Source organism: Schistosoma mansoni, chromosome 2, assembly GCF_000237925.1.
Source record: "Schistosoma mansoni strain Puerto Rico chromosome 2, complete genome".
Taxonomy (NCBI): Eukaryota; Metazoa; Platyhelminthes; class Trematoda; order Strigeidida; family Schistosomatidae; genus Schistosoma; species Schistosoma mansoni.
In genome coordinates, this window is record NC_031496.1 from 27,708,975 (window position 1) to 27,726,751 (window position 17,777).

The 17,777-nt window shown below is 33.1% G+C and overlaps 1 protein-coding gene across 1 annotated transcript in view; it reads left to right on the top strand.

Moving 5' to 3' along the window:
* Positions 1–17,777, top strand: part of Smp_146080 (hypothetical protein) — a gene marked incomplete at its 5' end in the record, with an annotated part of 42,568 nt that overhangs the window by 18,710 nt on the left and 6,081 nt on the right. The window contains 8 exons of the mRNA XM_018796274.1: positions 2,022–2,126; positions 3,177–3,263; positions 4,803–4,990; positions 7,298–7,437; positions 9,440–9,625; positions 11,021–11,069; positions 12,971–13,140; positions 14,580–14,780. Coding sequence (XP_018650503.1) covers positions 2,022–2,126; positions 3,177–3,263; positions 4,803–4,990; positions 7,298–7,437; positions 9,440–9,625; positions 11,021–11,069; positions 12,971–13,140; positions 14,580–14,780 — 1,126 coding nt within the window. The remainder of the gene's footprint in view (positions 1–2,021; positions 2,127–3,176; positions 3,264–4,802; positions 4,991–7,297; positions 7,438–9,439; positions 9,626–11,020; positions 11,070–12,970; positions 13,141–14,579; positions 14,781–17,777) is intronic.

Genomic DNA, 17,777 nt, shown 5'->3' on the forward strand with positions numbered 1-17,777 from the left:
GGTGGTCTAGCTTCAAATGACTCATGATTTCAACTACACATAAAAATGGTAAGCAAAGATGGATAGTGGCTAGCAGTGGAATCCAGGACGCGCGTTTCTTCCTATTCGGGATTTGTCAGCTGGATGTACCTGCATCTCGGAGTTGATGTTCACTCTGGGACTCGAACCTAGATCCAAACAAACAATACTAAGTAAATTTCAACTTCACCCCATCGCACAAGCAAGTGGCTATCAGGACTAAGTGTCCGAGTGGATAACGCGATGGCGTTTGAAGCGAAAGGTACTGGACTCGAGTCCCAGAGTGAACATCAACTCTGAGATGCAGGTGCATCCAGCTGACGAATCCCGAATAGGTCGAAACGCGCGTCATGGATTTCACTGCTAGCCACAATCCATCTTTGCTTATAATGCTTGTGAATTAAGGCTATATCGAGGCAATACGCACAGTATGCACATATGCCAATTAGAGACTGACCAGTTGCAGTCCTAAAACCATCAATGGGAAGATTCAAACAAACAATACTAAGTATATATATAAAAATTACTAAAACTCTCAACAGAAAACCCCCAATTACAAGTTTTGTTAAGATAACAAAACATCCCTATAAATAACAAAATGAATATAAAATTGTGAAGAGAATCTAACAAAATGGTATGTGTTGTTCAAGTTCAATATATGCTTCGTTATGCCTCGATTATTATTTTGGTCGGTATAAAATTTTTTTCTCTTTAAACTTGTAATAAATGTTTTTCCCACTATTTCGGTCTCTGATTAATAAACAATTTCAACTAATGACTAGCTTCAAGATGGATTTCCTGAAGTTCTAGTGAGAAGCTGTGATCAGTAGAGTTCAATCCGTGTCGAATAGAGACAGTTATGAAGAGTTGTGCAAGATCGTGGATCGATTGAAGTTGGACATTGCCATCGTTGGATGCCGGCTCAGTAGTCTAGAGGTTAAGCATTCGCGCACGAGACCGAAGATTGTGGGTTTGAGTCACGCGTGCGGGATCGTGGATGCTCACTGGTGAGGCGTCCTATGCCAGAACAAAATGGCTGTCAAGTGCTTCCATGTTTTCAGTGGTGGTCTAGCTAAGATCGACTAGTCGATATCACTTAACCATAAATAATAGAAATACTTTTTATTTCATATGACGAAAAACTACCTTGTTATGTGAGGACTGAGATGGGCGTATCTTTTTCAATCATTTATGACAAAAATATTTTTTGATTGAGATCAAGAATCGAATGGTGTTAGACCACCATTGAAAACCTGGAAGTACTGAAAGGTCGTTTCATCCGATTATGGGACTCCCCAGCTATGGGCATCCAAGATCCCACTAGATTGCGCGACCATCTTTCATTGTCTGAAGAAGATACCTGTCTCTATCTGATACTGATTAGCTCCATTGATCACGGCTTCTTACTGGAAAATATTTTTAAAGAGTCGGGAATTCATCTGTTTATAGTTTCGAAGTTTTACTTGATAGATTGAGTAAACCCAAACGTACTAGGCTTCCGTATTCAAATACTTTTTTAGGAACGAATTTTAAATCAAGGATTGATGAAAATAGCAGGCAACTGAATGAAATTAATAATGTACTTTGTTCAGGTTTCGGCTTACATATCTGAAGGATAGATATATCATATGAAAGAGTCGCATACGCTTTTATTCCGTTAACAATTACAACTTCCTATTTATTCTCAATTATGTGCTTTGTTGTTTTGTATAAAGACACTTGTGGATCTGAATCTAAACTAAACGATCTTAGGTATCAGTAACGTTTCAAAATTCATTTTTTAGCAACGTGAATGTATCCATTCTCAAAACGTTCTGCTAGAAGTAAAACGTCTTCTTAGACTGCCTTGAACATAGGAATCCTGAAGAATTTTAGTCAGATATCTGACGATAATTCTGTTTATTAAGTTTGTTTTTGATGATCATGTGGTTTGATTTCTTGTATATTTTTTTCTGTGACAAAATATTCACATTCGAAATTCTAATTTCGATTTTTAATTTCAGTCCATATGTTCGATTTACTAATCTTGTATTATTGTCTACGAATGGTTTACCTGGAGATACTTTAGAAAGAATAAATCCTCTCGCCTACAAGTTTCTATCAACAGAGTAAGCGTCATAAGTAAATATTTTATTCACATAACTGTTTCCTAGTAAAGATCCTTAAAATATCGTGGGCGTTTTTTAGTAAATAAATTCATGTTACTTAAAGTATGGTCAGTAGTACTAATTCTCCGAATAAATATAAGGTTATCAAATAGATCTATGAATAGGGTGTATTTCTGTGGGGATTTTTAGTAATTATATATATATATTTTTCTCTGAAGAAGCAACTGTAACTAAATTGCGAAACGTCATAATTTATTATTTCTACTCTTTAGAGTAGTACAAAAAAATATTCATTTTTCATTAACAACAAAATTCTTAGGAAATGTTGTACATTTCCACTGATAATACTTATTGGAATTGTTATATCTTAAAGCCTGGTGACCCTATCAATACATGACGTAATAATACCGCCAATTAGAGAACAGTGGCTTATCGACTGAACCAATGACGCATAAAACCCGTACGAGTAGTCCAGAGTCTTTATCGGTCCTACATCCTGCCCAGCACTGCCTGTTAAGTCTAGAACACCAACAACAGCTTCTGCGGTATGAATCATGTATTTCAAACATAATTGGTTTATATACAAACCAAACAGACTACATCGTACCGTGAATAGAAAATAACATTCGTACAAGATTGAGCCAAAAGTAGAAGTGGATATGGGAGACTGTAACCAATAGACTGGGCATAACTCAAGAATGGTAAATCGTATGATAATGATTTATGGATCAAAATGAAGCTTATAATAAGAGGAATATGAATATGCATAGTTGAGTTACTTAACAATTATAAAATAAAAATATATGTTTAGTATTGGTTCACTAATAGTACTCAAAAGTTACCATTCTTGTCGGGATATAATAAGAATAAATCTCTAAACTCTGTGTACACAGAAACTAGTGAACTATTGAATTTCTGAATTTTACACATAAAATTGTGCACTCAATGGTTCCAATTTTTAACCAACTTCAGTATTTTCTTGAAACTTCCTTATTGTTTAACAAAATTTCAGATAGATCAATTTTTATTTTCCTTTCCTCCCTAATTTAGTTATGCTTATCCTGTTGATTATTTGAGTCAACTTGGATTCAAAGTTTGTGTTAATGTTATACACGGTAAACTTACTGCCATCGACAGGTAAAAAATTTTTTTAATGATAAAAGTATCTACATATACTCAATTGAATTAAGTAGTTAGGACTTTTTCGACGGAATTTCGGTTTTTGGATTTTTACACTAAATAGTCCAATCAACTTTTGATCAAGTCCTTTGCAACTAACGATAATTTATGCATATTTATGCCTGCAGAAAGTTAACTTCATAACATATCTAAGTTATTTCAATCGTACAAACCAACTTAAAGATTTGAACGAAAAAGGGGGGTCGACAAAGTTATCGACTGTTGCTCGGTGAAACAGTGGTAGATGAATACTGTTCGGTTGGATTCTGCTCAATTATCGTAAACAGTAGTTCTAGTCGTTAGTTGAGTTGGGTCAGAATCTATAACTATTGTCCAGATGCATTCAATCTCTGTCTTCCCTTAGAACCTGAGTTCAAAAATTATTTTATTCCGTTAATTATGCAAATTCATTCCTTTTTATCAAATCGCTTTTTTTGCTATCACTGATACTACTACTGTTACTATTTCAGCTACTCTAGTATTGTTCTTCATAATTTCATCCGTCTGTATTGTCATGATGTGTTAGACTTGGAATGATGCAAATACCTAGCAGGTTCGATTTCGTCTAATTCTGACTAGCTGGAAAGATAACATTATCTTGTTAATTTTCAAAATATATTCAATGATAAAACGTTAAACAATTTGTGAGTAGATTTATTTACTGTCACATTTTGATAAAGCACTTACTTACGCTTGTTACCCCTCGTAGAGGAGCATAGGCGGCCCACCAGCATTCTCCATCCAACTCTGTCCTAGGCAATCCTTTCCAGTTCTTTCCAGTTGTTTTTCATCCTTTTCATATCTGCTTCTATTTCCCGACGTAATGTGTTCTTTGGCCTTCCTCTTTTCCGCTTCCCTTCCGGATTGATCAAACGAAATCAAACTAAATTACTATTATTATCGGAAAACATTTTAAAATCAATTATCATTTCTTCATAGTGTGTGGTCAATGTTTTTAGATAATATTGCTTACTATGAAATTAAAAAAAGAAAAGTAAATAAAAAACAATGTTCTTTCTATCCGAAACTTAACCATCTTACCATAAACCATTCATATATGATGATGGTTTGAATCTTCCTTTTGTGTTTAGGATTGAAATTAATGAATCTCTTTTGATATATGTGCATCTTGTACAGATTGCCCCAATGTTATCATTAAGTGATAACCATTTTAAACAGAAGAAGATGGTGGCCAGTTGTAGAATCCAAAACACTCATGTCGTCATGTTTAGGACCCGTCAACGTTATGTAACTGCACCCCAGAGTTGATGCTCACTGCTGAAACTCAATGAGAAGATCCCTCTAACGAGTCACTCTGTAACTTGAACAAAGTACAGTTCGCTTCAAACGTCATCGCTTTATCAACTTACTTACTGAGTCCAGATAGCTATAATAAACCATTTTTCATGTCATTAATGTATTACTTCCATTCGTATTATTGTTCTCACTACTTTTACTTCACAAAGTTATATTTCACAATTCTATTTTATGAATTAGGAAATTTAAAAGGATAACAATATCTTCTGAACAAAAAATATCATATGATTATTTGATTATAACCACTGGATTGCAATATCATGTAAGTTGTCCAATCTCTAAGCTAGAAAATCTTACCAAAGATGAAACTAACAATAATCTCATATCAATGAATTTTTATTATAACCATGATGAAGATAACAATAGTTGTAACAATGTCAATGTTAGTCGTTATGGTACTAATAATACTATCGGCAATATGAGCCATCGATTCGCAAGTAAGGTTTAAATCTTTAAAATTATCATTATTACTTTTAGTTATTATGAGGTTTGTTCATAATAAAAGCATAATTCACAATGGATAACATTTTTAGAGCTGTGAAATATTTTGATAGTTTTCAAGTAAACATTTGAATTGAACTAAAGGAGAAAAAGAGAGAAAGAATAGCGAAATAGTCAATCAACATCATTGTTACCAACTAGGAATTTTTTTTACTTCACCTATTATCATCTCTTTGAACAATAATGTAATTGATTTTAAGTTAATAGATGACCGAACTACAGAAAGATATGTCGCATTTCGGATTCCAGTCTGGTTTTGTGATTTAGTAACTAATAAACCTTCTTTAATAGTTGAATTCATGAGTCAATTTAAGCTAGACATCATAGAAAACCTTCACTAGGTCCAGTTGGAAACCATGTTAATCCTAAGTAGTTGTTGATACGAGAGCTTAAGAATTGGATCTGTGGGTTTCTCTGTATACATTTCCAGCTTCAATCAATAAGCTATAAAGAACGACGTTCATCTACAAAACCCTTCAGAAAAACTATTAACCCATATAAGTTAAAATAATTACTGAATATTTATGTAAGTATACCTTATAAGGATATTGCAACATCACGACGACTTATAATTCATTCTGTAATGATCATGATTTGGGTTTTTCTAACCATTCTTATTTTAGTTTTGTTGATGTAAGGATCATTGGTAAAGTTCGTTACATTATTTACAGTTTTCCTATGTAATTATGGCTAAGTGAATTATGCGTTATTTAACTCATGTATTTATATTGTTTAATGCATCCGTCATTGACAGAAGAATCCATCTGATTTTCAATTTTTTTGTACTCTTAGGATAAACTGGTACTTATAACAACTAATTGAAGCTAAATCTTAACAAATAAGGACCATCTCGTGATAGATACCATATTTTTAGTTGATTTAAATGTAAATTTTCAGTGTAGTGGTATGCAAAACAAAATCTGATTGACACGAATGATTTAAAATGATTCTTTTCAATAACAGACTAAAACATATATTTTCAGTATTAATAACTATGAAAATGGTCTGCATCTTGAAATGAAGTCAGTTGATAAACAACTGAAAACTGTCTCTTAACATCTGTTTCGTTAGTTTCAAACCTCATCATGGAGCATGATAACGATCTCATAGTGGTTAGAATTCTAAGAAAAACAACTTGTGCCTATATGTATATATTGAAATACCACTGTCTTAATGCATGTAATCTTCAACCAACTTTATCAACTTGGATCAAATGATAATCAAATATTCTGACTTTCACATCACATATGCCTTCTATATATTTATGACCATTCCTTTTATTGAAATCATGAAACGATCTAATTTTGACAATCACTGAAAACATAAAAGTACTGGGCTCCGAGAATGAGAACTCCCCGCAGTGCGTATCCCTAATCCTGAAATCAGGAACAGAACCCAGAACCATCGATATCCCCCCAACCTCATAGGAACAGTTGTCATATGCTTAAGTGACTAACTGTGAGAGGGAGTTTCCAGACCTCTAATGAGGATCTATGATCAGTGTAGCTAAACCCAGCTGAGTTTGAGTAAGGTACCCAGTGAAGGTAGTTGGGGACGATCACATGGATTGTTTGAAGTTGGAAGTGTACACCATTTGATCCTAGCTAAATAGTCTGAAGATTAAGTGTTCGTGCTTGAACCTAAATTCCCTGGGTTTGACGCGCAGTTAGCGGGTTGTGAATGAGCACTACTGAGGATCTCGTACAAGGATAAAACGACCGTACAGTGCTTTAGAGTTCTCAATTGTTTCCTAACAAAGATGATTTCAATAAGTAAATTCAAAAATCTCCACGATCGTATACTGACGGTTATTTACTTATTTCTCAATCTAGTTTTGCAATCAAAAACGTCCCGACCAAGTAACTTGTTCGTGATCAATGATATAAATGATGTCTTACCAATAATAAATCGAATCAACGATATTTATTTACCGTTATTTGATGAAGTACAGACGATTACTTCAGAAAATAGAACACTTTCATTCGAAGTTGAAAGTTCCAATGCTGAAAGACAATTGAACAGTGAAAATGATCAAATCAATGAAGAAAAACAAATAAGCCAACAAAATTCAAATAAAAAGCAAGGACAATATGAACATAATGAGACTGAAGAGCAATTAAAATCTCAATCAAATCAGTTATTACACGAAACATTTAGCGACCAAAATGCGTTAGATAATGAAAAGACCGTTAATAAATTATTTATTGTTTATGGTTATACAATTGATGCATATACATGTATCACAGGTTTATTAAATGCTGGTATAGATGGAAATCGTATTATTATGATACAACCACCGGAAATGAAACATTATGTAAGAGTTCTGATGTAATTAATATTTAAAGCAATTAGTTCCGTTTATAAATTTTGACAGAACAATGAGAAGACGAAGTCGATCTAAAATTTGGATGTATTTGCGCTATACATTTCGAACAATCTGACCACATATATACTTGTCAAGGCACTTTATTTTAAAATTGGTAATGTCAAATCAATGAAAGTTCAAGTAATCAAAGTGATAATTGTATACAAAGGAGAGGGGAAATTAACACAGTATGGAATAAATAAGAAATAGTCGGATTACTCTGGGGCACTGAATGACTTACAGATTACCTGGGCAAATTCAAGTTTATGACAAATTGTTTCTGTACACATAAGAAGGGTTTGAATTTGAGGACGCCTTAGGCTTCCATAAACCTGAGAATTTGTTCTTCACAATTTCTATACACCTTTTTAAAGCTGTTTTGTCGTCGATTCTATGACCCAGTTCAACTGTGTGCTTTGCCATCGATAAACATGGTTCTGTAATTTCCGCCCTATTAGGAGTATATGACACTAACTGATTTGAAGCCTTTATTAATTTTAATATATAAATGCTTTGACAAGTATATATATGACCAGATTTTTCCAAATGTATCGTACTAATACATTACATCAACTCCGTTTTTTTATTACTCTATCAAAATAATACATATTTGTTTCATTATTTATTAGCAAGTGAAATCTAATGATGGATGGCGTTTCTGTGTTATTATGAGACTCTGACAGTGTGCATCTTTCATCCTGCTATGTATATACATATATACACTTACACTCGGAACAAGATGTTTTCATTCAAATAACCAAATGATTGCATATTCTTTATTTCTGTTGATACATTTCCATCGAACTTCATGGCTACGAAGACGCTTTCTAACTATCGATTTTGAAACCATTCAAACAGGCTCTATTCTTATGAGCTTTATGAGACTATTTCTATGATAGGCAGTTTTTATCAGATTATTCTTAAGGGATACAATCATAAAGACTTACATAATAAAATGAGCTCATTTTGAATTGAGTCTTTTCATCAGCTGAAAACAATCTAAGCCCAAAAGGAAGTGAATGATTTGAAGGAAACTTTGATAAACTTAAATCAATGTAGTTGATATGGATATTCTAAACGGGACAGAAAGTTATAATAAGAGATAGAAGCTACAAGATATGCCATTAAACATCATAAAAACTAACGTATATATTAAATAACGAAAAAAAGCGGATCTTTATTACCCTCTATTATTAGTATCTTAGTAAAATTGGTTATACTGAGAGATTTCAGATAGTATCTTCTATGTTATCTAGTTACCGATCCTTCAAATATTTTTGTACTACTGATTTTTTTACTTTAATGTATCATAATACTTAAAATGAGTCAAAGGTTTACTGCCCAATAAGAATAATCAATCTCAATAACTCAACTTGAATAAAACGTATATGCTTTTTTGCAAATATTTAGTTTAAAAAAATTATCACTAACATTCTGGACCTCTAACCTGACACCATCATGAACGAACGATGAATGAGCCATGAACTGAAATTTTCCGTTTGATTTCATCCGCGATTCTTAGGCTAACTCCTTTTGGGGATGATGGTTATTAAAAGTTAAATACGAATTAAGTTGAATGAGTTTATTTCAAACATACTTTTATACAGACTGGCAATGAGGGATGAGAAACGAAGGTGAAAGTTCCTACTTATTTTGATAAGGCGCGACTCATTATATATGGTTGGATAGAAGAACAAGCTAAAAATTAGGTGATAAACACATGCACACACATACACTCATATAAAAACAGCCGAGGTTATTAGCAAAACCCACTGACGGAGTGATGCTATCATATTAGGATAATATTGCCTCACGATACTACTTAAATGCCTGGTTTCATTAATTTATGCATTGAATGTTATATTTTTAACATTTGGTTTCGTTCTACTCTTCATATACACTCCATCATTTGATTTACAATGTTTATTTATTCCAAATTTATGCTAATAAGCCACCAGCTTTCAATAGCTCTGTTATTCAACGACAAATACACAAGCATATGAACAAACTGAAAATTCGTATTGGATACGATTTTATATTAGACCATTGGTGTAATAGTAACATGGAATCCAGTTCATTTGATATTGAGACAGTTACATTTAATTCAGATGGAAAGTTTTTAACTATACCATGTTTAGTAAGTCAACAATGTTTATCTTCTTATCATTCTTTAAAACTATTGAGAATAAATAACGTGGTAATGTATTATGATAGTTTGTACCCTATCAGTTTGGTAACAGAATTAAAGGTGTTCATATAGATGAAAAAGTAGATTAAATTATTTAAATTATTCACTGTTATTAGACTGAAATTGCAACGGATTGAATATATATATGTATATATAGTCAACAGAGGGTCGAATATATTGAACTAGGCAATGCTGTTAACATACACTAACCAATAATTAAATTGATGTAAGTAAATCGGCTTCTGGTTAGCTTTTTTTAGCGAATTGGTTTTCTACGGGATGGGGTCGCTAACGCCATGCCCAACCCTCCTCCTTTACATGGGCTTGGGACCGGCAGTAACCCCCGGGGGAGCTACAGGTGGCTTCAACCTGACACTAATAAATAATCCTTCAAATTTTTTTCTCATTACTGTTAATAGGCTTTGTTGTGAAGTGTTTTTTGGACCAATATTGAAAGTGATTCGAATAACAATGATTATTGTTTTATCTTCCCCATCGACTGTTTATTCTTTGTATAAAAAATTCTATATATATTTTGATTAGATTAAATCCAGTGCATGTTATAGTCATACATATACGTGATTATGAATGTATATTTACGCCCTAAACGGTCACAGAAATTCTAGAGCTAAATAAACTTATTCAGTGTGATGATTATGCAAAGGAGTATTTACATTTTGAAAGAAAAACATTTGTCAAGAACTGATATAGATTACTGAATCATTGAAAATAATTCAGTATTTGACAGATATTTTGTCTACGCTAAAGATTTCAATTCATCAAGCGAATCATACGTAAAATAATCCCTGATCATCAATACGAACCACTACATACTTTCTCAATGATCTGTTATTGTAGTGCTTCACATGTATATTAGGTGTCATGAATTCAATTCTATGTGGGATAATGGGAATAAACTGTCTTTTTCATACTTGTAATCATGAGTCAATTGAAGCTAGACCAACATAGAAAACCTGGAAGCACTGGACGGCCATTTTGTCCTATTGTGGGACTCCTCAGCAGCGCGTATTCACGACCTCGCCTTGCGAGATTCGAATCCAGGGCTTACCTGTCTCGTGCCAGAGTACTTAACCGATAGACCACTGAGCCGGTATCCAACGGTGTTAACTGTCTATTAATCATGGAAAATGAGCAGTTTTAGTATTCAATATAACATTCAATGAAGAATACAGATGTACTTTCTTCACTGAAATAATGGTTGACCTTTTTCATATTCTATAAACACTTTCTTTTCTATTTTGTCCTTAAATGAACCAAGAGTAATCAATAATTATAACAAACAATTTTTCAACTTTTTAATTCTTTTCTCTTTTCACTTAAAAGGGACTATTCTATTTTCATGTGAAGACGGTAGACGTGGATGTATTCAAAGGTAATACTTCTTACCCTGTTAGCCCGATCATCATTTTTTTAGAAATTTTAATGGTGTTTGCTTACTTGTTAAATGGCCACATAGAATTTATCAAAATTGAATGTACGCATCAGAATTAATAATTGGCTAATTATTTACCGTTTTATATATACAGGAAAACAGGAACAAGTATGCAAATATATTTTGATGGTATGTAAATTGTGAGAATTAGTTGTTCTTTGAAGACAGCCTTTATGAATAGTGGATATAAGCAAGATTACGGTTACAGTTAATTGAGTGAATTTGGGAAATTCGAACCATTTAGACTACGTTCTACTACGTTATGAAGTTAATCCGATTATGAAATCTAGGGTGTGTGCTATTCTGCTTAGTTCCCTCCTTAGGTAAAATGGTCATCCATTACTCCATAATTTTCATTGGTACTTCAGCTTGATATTAGTTAATTATAAGAGTTATCTTGGAAATTTTCTTTGATTTCTGTTGCACAAGTGTACATTAACCTGGAATAAATAGCTTTTAGTCACTTTTGAATCCATTGTTTCTAATGATGACTATGATGAATGAACTGTAGATCCTAGTAATGCCGTATTTAATACGTTGGGTTACTTTATTTATACAACGGCAATATTTAAATGTCGTGTATGAATTGTTGCTGGAAGATGATATTTCATGCATTCGTATGTGCAGACAATCTTAAAATAAAATGAATACATCAAGCTTGGGAATGGGTCATACTCTAACTCATTAAATAAATTTATATATCAATTAATGCACAGTAATGCATTTATCATTGTAAATACAAATACCTATATACATGAGGCGTACATAAATATATATGAATGAAAGATCACGATTTATTGAATATAGACATATACAGTATAACTAATAAGATTACTATAATTTATTGAAAAGTCATGTAAGCATTGTACTTTTTATCAGTTTTCGTAAGGCCTTATATCAATCTGTCATGTCATTGTATGATATAACTATAAATTTCATCAAGCTCTTATTATGTTTCAAGTATACATGATGTCACTACAAGCCATTCTATTATAATTCTGAGAATCTTGTATCTTCATATTTAGTTGAAATCATGAGTCAATTGAAGCTAGACCACCGTAGAAAATCTGGAAGCACTGGATGGCCGTTTCATCCTACCGTGGGACTCCTCAGCAGTGAGATCAAAACATAGGTCACCCAGAGATTAAAATACCTTTTAACCATAATGATTAATGTACTAATTTTTTATAATCCATTTGTAATAAAGCATGATTAGTAATTTTTGATTTTACACTATATGAAATTAATTAATTTTGTCACTTTAGGAAATTAGAAAACAAAATTGATAAATCAACCATCAAATTTAAATATTCTCGTTTTATATTGATTATTTATTTATTTATTTAAAAACATAAATATTAGTACAAAGGGGTACCAGATATATATGCGCCTCACAAATCTCATTTGCTTTGTGTGAGGGCTGTGATACTGCCCAGGTGCCCAGACCGAATCAGGTGATTTTCTTAAGGGACCACACCCGGGGCCTTTGACCTAAAAATCTGATCCACAAGGCAGTGGAGCATCGTGAGAAAATGCAATCTCATGGTAGCCAGTGACCAACGATTGATTTATACACCATTTTTTTCCCTCAGGATACTGTAGCCCATAATCACCATTGGTTTGGAATCAGGGTATTGCAGCTACCCTTGTTAGACTCACTGTGTCCACCAACCCGGTTAAAGCTACGGACATTTTCTTTTCGCCCTCTCAATTCGCTATTATACTTTTACTACCATGAATACTCAAATACGTACCTGTTCAAAAACATAAACAACAACATAAAATCCCATCACAATTATTCTCAAAATTGTTTCTGGTTTTTTTTTCCTTAATAAAATTAGCTTTAAATGATTCATGTATCGTATTTGATTCAAGATTAGTAATTGATAGTAATTTTCATACAAATGATTCATCAATATTTGCTGCTGGTCCAATAACAAAATTAAAACGAATTTATTATAATGATTATTGGAGACATGAAATCGCTAATAGTATGGAAATTGGTCATTGTGTAAGAGATTTGATAAAATTTAGATTTTTATTGTTACTTTTATATATTTTTATAGTTCAAATCATGAGTCAATTAAAGCTAGACCACCATGCAAAATCTAGAAGCACTGGACGGCCGTCTCGTCCCATTGTGGTACTCCTCAGTAGTGCGCATCCACTATCCCGCACTTGCGAGATTCGAACCCAGGAGCTATCAGTTTCGCGCCAGAGCACTTAACTAATAGACCACTGAGCTGGTATCCAACGGTGTTAATGTCTAACTTCAATCAATCCATGATGTTTATTTATTATTCAAAAGAATAGATGTGTTTTAATTAAGTCTGTAAGAAAAATAGGTTTCTTTGAAATAATAAACTGATTAATTTCAGACTACCATTGAATACCTGGAAGAAATGGACGGCCGTTTCATCCTAGTATGGAACTCTTAAGAGCTGTACCTTCACGACCGTGCATCTGAAGATTGAACCCAGGCGATTTGGTCTCGCACTTGGAAGCTTCATCTTTAGATCACTGAAATACTATCAATTCTTGTATTTTTTTTCCTCTTTGTAACAGTAACTTTTAAATTTTCATTTTTGCTAATGACAACTTATTTTGTTTCCGTATAAGTTAGGATTGTGTAGTGTTAAGTAGTGTTTAAGGTTATTTTCGCCAGTAACCTGTATTATTTCTCCAGATTTATTACTGAAATAAATTTATAGAAAATGTGTTTATAAGGAATACTACTGCTTATATGGAGGGTTTATGGCATATTAAATAAACTCACCACATCTTTCAATATTTATTATTCCTGCTTTACAATAACTTCTCAAGCCAAACAGTTTTAGACTAGTCCTGATTTCAACGATTTTGATTATCTGTCAATTCCAGTAATCTATATTTTTAAATTGAGTCAAGTTATTTTATAATATTGTTCTCAAGCAATGTAATTTGACGGTTACAACTAGTTCGGGACTTATTCAATCATACAAGAAAAAAAGAATGTTTTGAGAAATCCATCAGAAAGCTAATGGCTAGAGAGATTTCAATTTCTAAACATTTGTATGATCTGGTTAAGCTTCTTGTAAACTTTTCAATCGGCTTTTACGCTACAAATTGATATTGACTGCAGAAACACTAAAAACCAGAAAACACCGATCTGTTGTTTTGTCTCAATTCAAATCATCTGTTAGCAGTATCTATCGAAAAAATGTTTGTCCTATTCATTTCTAAAAGAAGCATATGCTTTATCGGTCTACTTATTGGATTGTCCATTGATGTCATCTAAACCACGAAATATTTACCCCTTCTATAGACTTCACATGATGTCTATGATTCGAACTTTTTATCTTTTATGAGATCAAAATTGATTGTAATCTATCATTTTGATGCCTACATTTTTGACCTCCATAATTGTATTTCTTTCTAATAGTATTATGTTTTGTGTTTTTTTTCTAATAGTTAGGAGATCAACTTTTAAATTTATTTGATCCAAATATTGAAAACGTAAAAGCACCCCCAGTAGATGACTCATTTATTTTGCCAACATTTAAACAATCGAAGACTGTAGGTGCTTTATTGCCGGGTAATCTTTTTTATCTTCATTGTACACAACCGTCTTTATGCGAATCCATGAATATTAGAACGAATAACTCTGAGTTTGTAAGTTGCTTTCAATTTTTATTTGAAGAATAGTATGTATATTTATGATTTTTTTAGCTTCCAAACAATAAATGAAAAGTATCATTTCTGATTGTGATACTGGATATTAAAGTTGTGAACCCAATAAAATGGTGACTTTATTTAATGAAATCACCTTGTAAAGTATTCACTTTTTCAATTAATTCATCAAACTTCAAACATAATCAAATATATATTCACTTGTTGTTGTTTTACTTATATCTTCTCATTGTTATATTGGACTGCAATTGATCGGTCTCTTTTTGGCATATGTGCATCCTATGCGGACTGCCTTGAAATTGCCGGAAATCACAAGCTTTATAAGCAAAGATAGATAGTGGCTAGCAGTGGAATCCAGGACGCGCGTTTCGGCCTATCAGGACTAATTAGCTAAGTGGATAACGCGATGATGTTTGAAGCGAAAGGTACTGGGTTCGAGTCCCAGAGTAAACATCAACTCTGAGATGCAGGTACATCCAGCCGACGAGTCCCAAATGGGACGAAACGCGCGTCCCGGATTCCACTGCTAGCCACTATCCATCTTTGTTTATAATCAAACATAATTGTAATAAAAAACAGACTGGAGTTTGTCATTACTAATTAATGCCAAATATTTCTTGGTAAAACTCATGAATTCCTAAGAAATAGTGAGTTTCAATATATTTCATTGTGCAAACTTCAAACGGAATAACTTTTGAGGAATAAAAATGCCATTGTTTTTTTTATTTACTTCAATGACTTTAACTGTTAAGATAGCTGTGTTATCTCATGTTTTTAAAAAACTCAATAAATTCTTATTTGAACCATTACTGAAACAATAAATTTCAGAATAACTTTTGTAATCTGTTGAGCATGCCAATAGCAGGCGGCCTGTTTAAGCATCTGGGCTACCTGTTCCTGTCATCTAGATATTTCAACAAATTATCTAATTTCGTTTGTTTTAATACATCATTATGCCTATTAATAGCACAACCTATTTGGGTGCGTTTCTGAAAAGTGTTAGACCTTTCGCTGTAAAGGTTACAGAAGGCCTAATCAGAGATATCGTGGTTGCTGGCAATATGCAGCGAGAAGAATGCACATTATCCAGATTTCGATTGACTGGGCTGCTAACTTCCAACTGGAGATCACTCAATATTAATCGTCAGGAAGGACGAAGAAGTAAGAAGCGGAAACTTGTTGAAGTACTTTGTGCTGAGAATTCTATATTGTACCAAAAATATAATGTTGAATAAAGCTAATAATAATAACACAATACGTCTAATGATTCTAGAATATGGATATATCATACATGAAAAGTTCCAGTACATAATTCTAAATGGATTTCAAAGCATCTTCAGAAGGTTTAAGTCATTAAGATGAAATAATCAGTTATTTCAAACGAAATGCAATGAAACGGTTATAACTTACTGAAAAAGAGAATTTCATAAGATTTTGATATTAATAATGATTGCTCTTATATCTCTTTAATCTCTGATGTATCTCCGATAACTGGCTATTTTCCAAGTGTTCAAACAATTATTTTAAAGAATTGCCCTGGATTTTAACTTTCATTACAAGTTAGACTGAATCAAACCCAACATTTCTAGTTAGAACTTCCTCCATTTCATCATCTATTCTCAAACACGTAAATCAATTCAAAAACTATCTAAAATGAAGTTATTCTAAAATAAATGAAACCAATGAATAAAATTTACTAACCAGGCATATAAGTCACTTTAAAAAAACGCACAAAACAATGGTTTAATATACTGTTTGCAAGGTAAAAAACGTAAATTTTGTGATGTATTATTCGGTCGCTAGTACCGTCAGTAATATTGTGATGTATACTACTTATGTTGATAGATATAAGTAGTGTGTGGCAATATTCGAAAATAAAATGCCTATGAGCAGAAGATTGAGAAGATTGGAATGAAGAGAAGATGGAAGAAAACTGAAAGCAATCAAGACAACAATAAGATTGAATGAATAATGGATTTTGTTGGAAACAATTCAAAACAAGATGTGAAAATGATGTACTTCACGTATAGTTTTTACATCTTACTAAACCACTGTGTGATTTAAAATAATTAATTGGTTTCTCCACAAATTCTTCGTTTACTACACTTGCTAACATATGGCCCCCTTCTGCATGGACAGCTAATGAACATAGCTTAAGCCTCTCACATTGCTCTTTGTCAAATAATGATACTGCTGCCCTTATATCAATCAGACACATTATTTCTCGTCCGTTTATGTTTACTCTCGCATAGACTGCACCTTTGTCTATCAATACAACAATCCCCAGTTTCACTGGATAGAAAAAACATGAACTGTGTCGTCTAAAATCTCTGTGTTTTTGTCTGTTTGGGCAGTTTTTCTTCCAACTGCCTGCTGCTCCATAAGAGTAGCATTTATTATTCCTGTTATTATTCATTCATATTGTGGCAGTCTCACGCTATATCTCCTCTATCTTTTTCTCTATACTGCTTATCCCTTGACTTCCGCATACAACCGGGTCATCAGCTGTCTTGTTACTTTGACTAATACACTGATATCCATAGGTTATACGGTGACTACTAACTTCAACTGTTGGGAAATGGTGGAAGGTACACTTTCCATGAACTGTTATGCCAGCAACTAGGCTTCTGACTCCTCGTCCAAATTCGGTATTTCACGACTTAACAAGCTGTTTAGCTCCACTACCAACACTAGCGGGTTACCATTCACCGGCAACTACACCAGCTTGAATTCAAGTGCCTCCTGCATGTTCACAGAGCTATCGACTTTTGCGATCAAACTCTGTGTTACCTCCTCTCTCCAACACTAGAGCTGTCATATACAATATTTGACCTGACTCTAAGAAGCATCCCCGGTACTACCGTCTTCGCCTTGAGCTCCTCCATACTCATCAACTTCGAAACAGCCTGATACTTCTTGTGGGAATCCAGCACATCTCATTCTCCGAACTTCCACGACAGTGGAATCATTAGTTTCAAA